The following is a 12,373-nucleotide window of genomic DNA, read 5'->3' as shown; positions in this document are numbered from 1 at the left end:
CAGAGGAACCAGAGATCAAATTGCCAACATCTGTTGGATCATCGAAAAAGCAAGAGAGTTCCAGAAAAACATCTATTTCTGCTTTATTGTTATGCCAAAGCCTTTGACTGTGTGGATCACAATAAACTGTGGAAAATTCTGAAAGAGATGGGAATACCATACCACCTGACCTGCCTCTTGAGAAACCTATATTCAGGTCAGGAAGCAACAGTTAGAACTGGACATGGAACAACAGACTGGTTCCAAATAGGAAAAGGAGTATGTCAAGGCTGTATATTGTCACCCTGCTTATTTAACTTATATGCAGAGTACATCATGGGAAACGCTGGGCTGGAAGAAGCACAAGCTGGAATCAAGATTGCCGGGAGAAATATCAATAACCTTAGATATGCAGATGACACCACCCTTATGGCAGAAAGTGAAGAGGAACTAAAAAGCCTCTTGATGAAAGTGAAAGAGGAGAGTGAAAAAGTTGGCTTAAAGCTCAACATTCAGGAAACGAAGACCATGGCATCTGGTCCCATCACTTCATGGCAAACAGATGGGGAAACAGTGGAAACAGTGGCTGACTTTATTTTGGGGGGCTCCAAAATCACTGCAGATGGTGACTGCAGCCATGAAATTAAAAGACGCTTGCTCCTTGGAAGGAAAGTTATGACCAACCTAGATAGCATATTCAAAAGCAGAGACATTACTTTGCCAACAAAGGTCCGTCTAGTCAAGGCTGTGGTTTTTCCAGTGGTCATGTATGGATGTGAGAGTTGGTCTATGAAGAAAGCTGAGCGCAGAAGAATTGATGCTTTTGAACTGTGGTGTTGCAGAAGATTCTTGAGAGTCCCTTGGACTGCAAGGAGATCCAAGCAGTCCATTCTGAAGGAGATCAGCCCTGGGATTTCTTTGGAAGGAATGATGCTAAAGCTGGAACTCCAGTACTTTGGCCACCTCATGCGAAGAGCTGACTCATTGGAAAAGACTCTGATGCTGGGAGGGATTGGGGGCAGGAGGAGAAGGGGACGACAGAGGATGAGATGGCTGGATGGCATCACTGACTCGATGGCCGTGAGTCTGAGTGAACTCCGGGAGTTGGTGATGGACAGGGAGGCCTGGTGTGCTGCGATTCATGGGGTCGCAAAGAGTCGGACACGACTGAGCGACTGAACTGAACTGAATATTTTTCTTATATATTATTCCTTGATGCATATTTGGCTTGGCTTCATGAGAAGTAAAAACACTCAAGAGCCTCCACTGAATGAGAGAGAAAGGAAAGGAAGCATGGAGAATGGAGGAAAGTGATATTGAATGCAGAGATGGTTGGAATGTTATTATTCGTTTAGATTTGGAGGTGAGATGGGATAGAAGAGTTGTTAGGCTGCAGATGGAGCTGTTAGGTGGGGTGGAGGGAGAGGAGGACAGCACTTAGTCGAGGACCCCATTTTCTAGCCTCCCCGGAGGGGTAGAATCAGGATTTGGTCCCGGGACGTTGCGGATGGGGGCAGTTACAACTTGGAAAGGTTGCGTTGGGGTTGACTCCCAGAGTTAGGGTGCGCCCCAGAGCTCGCCCTCCGCCAGAGCCCAGGTCTCTCACCAGACGGTACCTGTTGCTTCAGCTCCTGATTGCGGCGCTGCAAGGACTGGAGTGGGTCGCGCTGCCGCCTCGCCAGCATCTCCGTCGCCTAGGCGCGGAGAGCACACCGGTCGCCAGGGAAACCATGGCGGCTGCACCGGGACGTGACGCCATCACTACGCGTCCGCCTCGGCGCCCTGCAGCCAGCTGGGAAGCTGATTCTGGAGGAGTGTGGGGTTGGTCCTCTCTTGAGGAAGCGGCTCCTTCAACCCGCAGGGCCGGAGCTCGCTTCTCAGGTTCACCGCCCAGCAAGTCACTTTTTCCTGGCCTGTCCCAAAGGATTTGGGTGGAGGTGGGGGAGAATGTGCCGCTGCGTCCGAAACTACAAGTCCCATAATACTCAGTATTACCACATTCCTGCAGGGTTGCTCGGAGTCCCCAGTGGCTCAGCGGTAAAGAACACGCCGGCAATGTAGAAGCCAGCAGGGTGGGGAAGATCTCCTGGACGAGGGTACGGCAAGCCACTCCAGTATTCTTTCCTAGAGAATCCCATGGACAGAGAAGCCTGGCGGGCTACAGTCCATAGGGTCGGAAAGAGTCGGACACGACTAAAGCGACTGAGCCTGCACGCACCAGTTTTGCTAAACTAATCTTGTGTTAGTCGCTCAGTCAGTCGCGTCGGACTCCTGCGATCCCATGGCTCCTCTTTGTCCGTGGAATTCTCTAAGCAAGAATACTGGAGTGAGTTGCTATTCCCTTCTCCAGATCTTACCCACCCAGGGATCAAACCCAGGTCTCCTGCATTGCAGGCGGACTCTTTGCTGTCTGAGCCACCAGGGTACTTGAAGCTTCTTAATGTCTTAAAAGGAGAAGGCAATGGCACCGCACTCCAGTACTCTTGCCTGGAAAATCCCATGGACGGAGGAGCCTGGTAGGCTGCAGTCCATGGGGTCGCTAGGAGTCGGGCAGGACTGAGCGACTTCATTTTCACTTTTCGCTTTCATGCATTGGAGAAGGAAATGGCAACCCACTCCAGTGTTCTTGCCTGGAGAGTTCCAGGGACGGTGGAGCCTAGTGGGTTTCCGTCTATGGGGTCGCACAGAGTCGGACACGACTGAAGCGACTTAGCAGCAGCAGCAATGTCTTAAATGAACTGTACAGATAGTTTTCTTACATGGCTTATACGGGATACGTGCTGCTGCATACTCTCACTTCACAAAGGCAGTGTTTAATTCTTTGCTATTTGGGATATTGCTGGAGTATCACTTAATTGCAGTTTTTGCATCCTGAGTTCTATGATCTAGGGATGTTCATTCTACAGGAAGTCTATAAACCGTGATTATGCGCTGCATTTTACATCTCTCAGGGAGGTTGTAATAACATTTCCCCAAGTGGGACTCATTCCTATAAATCCAATTCCCAAACTCTTCCCAATACACAGAAGCTCACTTTTTAAAAGATGAACCACATTGATACAGGTTTACAAGTTAATCCCACGGGCCAAGAGCCATCTATTTGCGTTCTTTCTTCAACAGAAAAGTGAGAAGAACCACCTCACTTAATTTTCACGTTGAACACAGATCCATGTAACACCAACCAGATTTGGATACTGATGGTATCCAACATCCTAGTAGTCTTCCCTTTTTTCTAGTCCTCGCCCACCTCCACTCCTACACTAAAACACTACCCCAATTTCTAACTGTAAAAATTTGTCTTGCTTCCTTTTGAACGAATAATGGACTCACACAGTGTCCTGGCATCTTGTCAGGCTTCTTTCACTCAACCTGTTTGTGCAATGCATCTGTATCATCATGTAGGTTGTTCCCTCTCATTGCTCTCTGACATTTCCTTGTATGGCATATTCTAGTAGACTCAACTATCCTACTGTTGCTCTGCTTTATTTATAGCTCCAGTCTTTATTTTGAATTAACTTCTTCATGATGGCTCATGATACTTGAAATTCACTTAAATAGCCAGTTTTTCCATTAAAAATCCAACAACTGAGGTAGTGTTAAAAAGTATTTTCAGATAGACTGACAAATCAGTACTTCTAATGATCTTGTAAGAGACAAAGAAGAAAGAAAAAAACTGCACTAAAAACAATCTGTCATTTAGGAAATCCTTATTTATTTTACATATATGTCTCGAAATAAATTAGGACAACTTTCTGTTTTATAGGGAGCTCCATATTTAAAATGAAAAATTACAGGATCATTTCTGCTTCTGCTAAGTCGCTTCAGTCGTGTCCGACTCTGTGTGACCCCATAGACGGCAGCCCACCAGGCTCCCCCGTCCCTGGGATTCTCCAGGCAAGAACACTGGAGTGGGTTGCCATTTCCTTCTCCAATGCATGAAAGTGAAGTCGCTTAGTCATGTCCGACTCTTCGCGACCCCATGGACTGCAGCCTACCAGGCTCCTCCATCCATGGGATTTTCCAGGCAAGAGTACTGGAGTGGGGTGCCATCACCTTCTCCGCTTACATCTACAAGGCTCTTGAAAAGCCAGGTCCTTTGAGATGGTACAATTCTATGTTGGTAAAAATAAACAGCTTACATATGTGTACATGTATGGGGAATGAGGAAGGATGAAAAAAAGTTTATTACTCTTGTTTACCTCCACTGGAAAGATGACAGATTTTATACACTTTTGTACCCTATTCAGAGTGACAAGCATTTCCTATGAGTCTCGGATTGGCATCATCACCACCTGTAAGTCTGTTAGAAACGCCTCTTCTCAGGCCTCAGCCCAGAACTACAGGATCAGAATGTGTACTGTAATAATACTCCATGGCTTTATGTGCATATTCAAGTTTGAGAAATACTTCAGTATTCACCATGCTGTAAGGAATGCGACTACTCAGCTATGTTCTCTTTTAACTTATTTTTTTACTTGTAATCCTCAGCATAATCACTTTAATGCTAGTCATTGCTTCTCCGTTGTCATCCCTTAGTGCCCTTATGAAAACCAAGAGTAATGTAAGACAAGACAGTTCTGAAGTGAGGCAGCCAAAACCAAAGCAAACCACAGCCATTGTATCTCCTGAGAACAATCTATTTCATAAAACTCATTATAATTTTCTTCCATCAGAGTTTTACAGTGAACATCGACCTTGTATGGCTTCCTTATAGGAGCTACTGAAAAAGAATTTAACAGCTATGGGAGAGGCTTGTAGTGGAGAACTAGTCCACTACGAGTCTCTGAAACTGTTAAAATTTTACATTTTACATCTCTCAGGGAGGTTTGTAATATTTCCCCACGTGGGGGTCATTCCTATAAATCCAATTCCCAAACTCTTCCCCCTACACCAATGATCTGAGCTCACTTTTAAAAAGATGAAAAAGAATTTAACAGCTTCAGAGAGACTCATAGTGAAGAACTAGTGGCTAACATGGAGAAGGTGATGGCACCCCACTCCAGTACTCTTGCCTGGAAAATCCCATGGACAGAGGAGACTGGTAGGCTGAAGTCCATGGGGTCGAAAAGAGTCAGACACGACTGAGCAACTTCACTTTCACTTTTCACTTTCTTGCATTGGAGAAGGAAATGGCAACCCACTCCAGTGTTCTTCCCTGGAGAATCCCAGGATGGAGGAGCCTGGTGGGCTGCTGTCTATGGGGTCGCAGAGAGTCAGACACAACTGAAGTGACTTAGAAGCAGCAGCAGCGGTGGCTAACAGGGAAAAAGTAACACCTCCAAGTAACGTAGTATTTTCAAGGGAAAAAAAACCAAACACATTTAAGTAGGGCAAGGGGTAGAGATAGAGGAGAAACACTGAGAGGCAATGTCAGAGGTAGCCATCCACCATAGGGATGGGAACACCTGGGCACGGTGTGAAGATGCAGCAGGCAGAAAACAAGGGGCAGATGAGGAGTGCTGTGGGGCGGCTAAAAAGCCACGTAAGGACGAGGTGAAACTCGGGGCTGAACAGCACAGGCACTGGGGACAGGGATGTGAACACTGAGGTGAGACAGGAGAGGGAGACCAGTGTGTCCAGGGGCTACACGTTAAGTACTAGAAAAGGAGTCAACATTGGAAAGACCAGGTGCACCAGGAACCTGGCACAAGAACAGCTCCAGAGAGAACCAGTCACAACCCTGATGCTTAACTGGGCACATGCTATTAGTCTGGAGGCACCACCGGCTTCCCAGGTGGTGCTAATGGTAAAGAACCCGCCTGCCAGTGCAGGAGACGTAAGAGAGCTGGGTTCTATCCTTGGGTCGGGAAGATCCCCTGGAGGAGGAAATGGCAACCCACTCCAGTGTTCTTGCCTGGAGAATCCCATGGACAGAAGACCCTAGTGGGCTACAGTCCATAGGGTCGCAAAGAGTCAGACACGACTGAAGCGACTTGGCACACAGGGACTTGGTCACTCACTCTTGATTTTTAGACATAGTTGTCCCTTGGTACCATTGGAGGATTGGTTCCAGGAGCTGCCACGGATACCAAAATCTAAGGATGCTCAAGTGGCATAGTTGATCATTGCTGTCCACGTTTCCACATGCATGGACTCAACCAACCATGGATAGTGGTTCACTTACATGTAGATTTATTGAAAAAGAAATCTACATGTAAGTGGATCTCTGCAATTCAAACCCATGTTGTTCAAGGGTCAACTGTATTTGGGATTTATCACTAAGCTCTATTCAATGAGTTTTCTCCTTTACATGTATATTCTGTTAACGATACAAAAGAAATTTCTGTCAATAAAAATTTATACTTTGTGCTTGGAGTATGCTGTCACCCTCAGAAGTGTAAAGGTCTTACATATATTCCCGTACCTCAGGTATTTTTACACAGTTGTTTGGTTTCCAGAATGGCTCCAGCAAATCTGCTGAGCAAAGGGACTGGTAATGGTTCCTAGACCAACTATGCTTTGCAGTTGTACCAACGAACTAGCACAGATTCCTTGGAAAACAAGGTATGTGATCAAAAACAGTAATTATCAGTTTTGAGGCTCCAGCTCTCTTAATGCAATGATACTGATACTCCTTTCCCTTTTAATAAAAGGTTCAAATACGTTTACATTTTTTATTTTAAAAATAAAATTGATTCATAAAGTGCAAGGAGAATTATTTCTCTCCAGTTCTCCATATCCATCTTCAATGAGCTGTTGGAAACATAAAAGAAAAATAAAAATTAGAAATACGTAATGGATAACTTCCAATTATTTTTACTGTTTAGTTAAACCAGGACCAACAAGATCTGGTGTTACAGATAAGGAAACTGAGACCCTGGAAGTTTGCAGAGCTCTAATGAAAAAGCCAAGACTAGGTTCAAAGCTCCTGACTTACAAGCCACTGTTCTTTACACTTTCCCAGCCTGCCTTTAAAGAGCTAAGAATTTAGACTGGAGATGACAAAGCATGAATGCAAAGATGTACTATGATGCTATCAAAGATATTTTTAAATATAAGATGATTAGGGAGAGAAAAGGACGGTAAGAACACCTCCACGGTCCGTCTTTTTTCTTTCTATTCTTTCGAGTGTTTTCCATGTTGAAGCTTAATGTTGTCAAGGTGCAATGACTTTGCACGCGGTTAAGGCAGTCCCGTTAAACACGCGCAGGGAACCGAACTGTGGCACGAAAGTGTGCGTTACCACGGAAAACAGAACTTTCTCCTCTTTCGGGAGCCCTTGAAACCTCTTGCCGCAAGATATTGGTCTATCCCCAAAATCTCCCCTTAAAGCTATAAATACTGCTCACCAACTCCAAGACAAGCCTGGCACTGCGGGCGCAGGGCGTGAGACGGGTCTAGCTATGGCCGAGGCCCCGCACGGGACAGGCTAGATGCCCTCGAGGTGGTCGCGCGGGAGTCGGCAGGGACCAACAGGGCGGGGATCTCAGGCCAGATCCAGCTTCTTCTGCGTCGCCGCTAGCTTATCTTGCAGCCTCTTCTTCCTCCAGTCCAGGTACCGCCGCCGCAGCCGGTTTGCCTGCCAGCCCACGAGCACTCCGGAGGCGAAGGCCACCAGTACAGACAATTGCAGTGTCCTCTCGGACACGTCCGCCATCGCGAACCCGGGGCGTGCAGCGCGGCTACGGCGGGGCGGCGGGGTCAAAAGACCCAACGCGTTCAGGGGCGGGGCACATCCTGCGGCGCCTCTCTGGAATCTCGCGGGTTGGTAGAGAATACGCTTGCAATGCAAGAGACCCGAGTTCGATCCCCGGGTCGGCAAGATCCCCTGGAGACAGAAATGGCAACCCACTCCCGTATTTTTGCCTGGGAAAGCCCACTGACAGAGGAGCCTGGTGGGCTACAGTCCATGGAGTTTCAAGAGTCAGACAGAGACATAGCGACTAAACTACCACCACCTGTTGAAGACTTGCTTGGCTCTCCTACATCCTCATCTTTCCCTCCTCAGAGCCCTCACTGCACATGTTGTTTGGCGTTCATCAGATATTTCCTTGCATTATTACCTAACTTCAGTGGTGCCTCTTTCTAACCCCATGGGCAGTTCAACCTCTTTATATTTTCTCAAAGCAGTAGAATGTGAACCAAGTATGTGACTTTAAATTTTCTGAAAAAAAAAAAATTTTTTTTTAATTTTATGGTAACATTAAAAATGCAAACAGATGAAATTGTTGTTAATAATGTATTTTATTTAGTTTACATTTGTTGCTGCGTCGCTTCAGTCGTGTCCGACTCTGTGCGACCCCATGGACTTCGGCCTACCAGGCTTCTCTGTCCATGGGATTCTCCAGGCAAGAACACTGGAGTGGGGTGCCATTTCCTTCTCCAGTGCATGAAAGTGGAAAGTGAAAGTGAAGTCACTCAGTCGTGTCTGACTCTTAGCGACCCCATGGACTGCAGCCTACCAGGCTCTTCCGTCCATGGGATTTTCCAGGGAAGAGTACTGGAGTGGGGTGCCATTGCCTTCTCCCTTAGTTTACATAGAGGAAGTTATTATGAGGTTTTTTAATTCTTTTTTTATATTGAAAGTCTATGAAATCTGGTGTAGATGTTATAATTAATCGAACATCTCAATTTGAACAGGAAATGTTTAGTGCAGATATTTGATCAGTTTCCAGAATTTGTAAAAGTTAGTTGAAAAGTTAGATTCATATACCCACATTGTTCCAAATACGTGTAAAAATTTCTGCAATGACTGAGTTGAATATTGGTTTTTATATTAAAATTCATTAAATTGTTTTTATAGATTTATTTTATTTGGCTGCAGTAGGTCTTGGTTGCAGCACACAAGATCTTTTCAGGTGTGGCATGGGAGCCTTTGGCCTTTCCTGGTAGCTCAGCTGGTAAAGAATCTGCCTGCAATGCAGGAGGCCCTGCTCTGCATTGGCAGGGTCTCTGGCCTGGAGAATTACGTGGACTGCATAGTCCATGGGTTGCAAAGAGTCAGACACCAACTGAGTGACTTTCACTTTCACTTGTGAGTTTTTAGGTGTGGTATTTGAGCTTTTAATTGCAGCGTGTGGGATCTAGTTCCCTGACCAGGTATCAAACTTGGGTTCCCTGCCCTGGAAGTTTGGAATCTTAGCCCCTGGACCACCAGGGAAGTCCCTAAATTGTTTTAAAAAATTCAAAAACTGGTTCTTCAGTCACGCTAATCACACAGGCGGCTTCGTTGTTCAGTCGCTGGTTGTGTCTGATTCTCTGGGACCCCGTGGACTGCAGCACTCCTGTGTCCTTCACTGTTTCCCAGAGCTTCTCAAACTCATGTCCATTGAGTCAGTGATGTTATCTAACCATCTCGTCTCCTGCCGTCCCCTTCTCCTTCTGCCCTCAGTCTTTCCCAGCATCAGGATCTTTTCCTGTGAGTTAGCTCTGCACATCAGGTGGCCAAAGTATTGGAACTGCAGTTCCAGCATCAGTACTTCCAATGGATATTCAGGGTTGATTTCCTTTCTGATTGACTGCTTTGATCTCCTTGCAGTGCAAGGGTCTGAGAAAACCGTAATTCCAGCAGACATATGCTCATTGTTTACTGAGCTCACTAGGCAGGGTGCTGCCTGAGAACGTTTCCTGGTGCAGTCTTCCTGCTCGGTATACTTTCCCCCTAGACACCTTCAGGACTGACTCCTTCACCGCCTTCAGGTTTTTGTCAACTGCCACTTTCTCAATGGGACCTATTTAAAAGTCACAAGCCAACAAATCCCCGCTCTGTTTTCCTGCTTTGTTCCCCTATTCCATCCTTACCGCCCTCCACATGCTGTAGAATTTATTGGGCTGGCAAAAAAATTCATCCAGGGTTTCCATAATATGTTACCAAAAATCCAAACAAACATTTTGGCCAACCCAATACTTATCTAATACAAAAACTGTTTATCTCCAGCTCCCCTGCTTCTATGTAAGCTACTTGAGGGTGGGTTTTTTTGTTTGTTTGTTTGTTTCAGTTGTATATTGATGAGTCCCAAGTGCCTACAATAATGGCTGGCACATGTTGTTAGTTGCTCAGTCATGTCTGACTCTGTGCAACCCATAGACTGTAGCCCACCAGGCTCCTCCATCCAAGGGATTCTTCAGGCAAGTATACTGGAGTGGGTAGTCATTCTCTTCTCCAGGAGATCTTCCTGACCCAGGGATCAAACCTGGGTCTCTGTCATTGCCAGCGGATTTTTTAGCCTCTGAGGTTTGCACGGTAACAGACACTCAGTAAACATTTGGTGTTGAGTGACAGGCGGGGAGTGGTTACAAGAGGCTTATTTGTGGGTGACTGAACTAAATCTTAAGTGGGATAGATAAGTAGGATAATCCAAAGAAAAAACTTAATTTCCCTGAATCTTCATTTTCTCAGTTGTGAAATGAGGAGTTTGGTATCATTCAATAGCTCTGAGGCATGTTTAAAAGCCAGTTTTGGCAGCCTGACATGGTGTACTTGGACCACTGCTGATATTGCAATTTGAACTTCACGTGGAATCCATGTCTCATCCCTAAGTGGCCCTTGGGTTAAAAATAAGCCAGATCATGTACATGGGAGCCTTGAATATGGGAGAACCTTAGACACATAAACCTGGCAGAGACCATAGAAAATTGCCCTTGTTTTATTTTCATTTTAAAAAATATTTATTTTTTTTATTTGGCCGTGCAGGGTTTTAGTGTGGCACGTGGGATCCTTGGTCTTCATTGAGGCATGCGAAATCTTAGTTACAGCATGTGGGATTTAGTTCCCTGACCAGGCTCCCTGCATTGGGAATGCAGAGTCTTAGCCACTGGACCACTAGGGAAGTCCCCAAATCCTCATTTTAGCAGGAGGTAACTCGGGCCAGAAGGATGAATAGAGCTGATGGGAAGGAGTTCAGAGGTATAAGATTTAAATCCCTCTTAAAAAGCTAGTGTGTCCCTGACTTGAGATTTTGTATTTTTCCCCTGGGTACATTGTTTCAGTGGGGCATTTTAGTAGACTTGATAACGGTCAACTGGCTTTGAGGTGATGATTACTGGGGATTTACAGGCTGAATAGTCAAGTGTAGTGAGTTAAAGGATTACAAGAGTGTCTTTTGAATGATACATTAACTACCACTGTTGAGTTTGCATTTCGAAGTGCTTGCCAAGCAAAAGATATTGCCATTTACAGTATTAGACTTACATTTGTTGTAAGTTCATTTAATGTATGTATGCAAATAGAATTGGTTTCCTCTACAACTCTTTTTGTCGTTACCTGTGCGTTCGGTATCATACCAAGAAATCATTGCAAATCCCATGTCATGAAAGTGTTTCCCTATGTTTTCCTCTAAGAATTGTGTAGTTTTAGCTCTTACATTCAGGTCTTTGATTCATTTTCGAGTTACTTTTTGTTTATTGTATAAGGTAAAGTTTCAGCCTCATTCATGTGGATGTTCAGTTGTCCCAACATCATCTGTAGAGGAGACTTGTCTTTTCCCCATTGAATGGCCTTGCCATCCTTGCTGAAAATCAATTGATGGTATATGTTAGGGTTTATTTCTAGGCCGTCTATTCTATTCCATTGATCTATGTGTCTGTTCTTATGCCAGTACCACACTGTTTCATTACTGTGGTTTTGTAGTAAGTTTAGTAATCAGAAGTGTGAGTCCTCCAACTTTGTTCTTTGCTATTTTTTTAAATTTTATTTTATCACAAACATTCTCATGTGAAGTAGTGGTTTAGTTGCTAAGCTGTGCCTGACTCTTCTGACCCATGGACTGTAGCTGCCATGCTCCTGCACTGCAGGCGGATTCTTTATCAACAGAGCCACCAGGGAAGCCCCCTGTGAAGTGGTATGTCACTGTGATTTTCAAATTGCTTTTTCCTAATGATGAGTGATGTTGAATATCGTTTCATGTGTTTACTGGTCCCTAGTATGCCTTCTTTGGAGAAGTGTCATTTCCCCACTTTATAAACTGGGTCGCTTTTGTGCCCTGGTTCAGTTCAGTTCAGTTCAGTCGCTCAGTCGTGTCCGACTCTTTGCGACCCCATGAATTGCAGCACGCCAGGCCTCCCTGTCCACCACCAACTCCTGGAGTTCACCCAAACTCTTGTCCATTGAGTCGGTGATACCATCCAGCAATCTCATCCTCTGTCGTCCCCTTCTCCTCCTGCCCCCAATCCCTGCCAGCATCAGAGTCTTTTCCAATGATTCAACTCTTCACATGAGGTGGCCAAAGCATTGGAGTTTCAGCTTTAGCATCAGTCCTTCTAAAGAACACCAAGGACTGATCTCCTTTAGAATGGACTGGTTGGATCTCCTTGCAGTCCAAGGGACTCTCAAGAGTCTTCTTCAATACCACAGTTCAAAAGCATCAATTCTTTGGTGCTCAGCTTTCTTCACAGTCCATACATTACCACTGGAAAAACCATAGCCTTGACTAGACGGACCTTTGTTGGTAAAGTA

General features: G+C 45.3%; 2 protein-coding genes across 5 annotated transcripts in view; both read right to left on the bottom strand.

Moving 5' to 3' along the window:
* Positions 1 to 2,094, bottom strand: part of NPHP1 (nephrocystin 1) — a 68,426-nt gene extending 66,332 nt beyond the window's left edge. For 2 of the 4 annotated variants that reach the window (XM_055539306.1, XM_055539308.1), the window contains exon 1: positions 1,596 to 2,093. In XM_055539306.1, coding sequence (XP_055395281.1) covers positions 1,596 to 1,664 — 69 coding nt within the window. In that variant the 5' untranslated portion in view covers positions 1,665 to 2,093. Of the gene's footprint in view, positions 1 to 1,585 lie in introns of all 4 variants that reach the window. The other 2 variants (XM_055539307.1, XM_055539309.1) reach the window with 2 other exon arrangements.
* A 4,485-nt stretch (positions 2,095 to 6,579) lies between these two features.
* MTLN (mitoregulin) lies at positions 6,580 to 7,629 on the bottom strand. Its single transcript, XM_055539054.1, has 2 exons — positions 7,269 to 7,629; positions 6,580 to 6,672 (listed from the first exon to the last, which is right to left on the bottom strand). Exon 1 carries the CDS (start codon positions 7,574 to 7,576, stop codon positions 7,406 to 7,408), a length of 171 nt encoding a protein of 56 aa, XP_055395029.1. The 5' UTR covers positions 7,577 to 7,629; the 3' UTR covers positions 6,580 to 6,672; positions 7,269 to 7,405.
* Positions 7,630 to 12,373: the final 4,744 nt, after the last annotated feature.

This window comes from Bubalus kerabau, chromosome 11 (assembly GCF_029407905.1).
Source record: "Bubalus kerabau isolate K-KA32 ecotype Philippines breed swamp buffalo chromosome 11, PCC_UOA_SB_1v2, whole genome shotgun sequence".
Taxonomy (NCBI): Eukaryota; Metazoa; Chordata; class Mammalia; order Artiodactyla; family Bovidae; genus Bubalus; species Bubalus kerabau.
The sequence above is the reverse complement of the archived record's forward strand: the minus strand, read 5'-3'. Positions and strand labels throughout refer to the sequence as shown.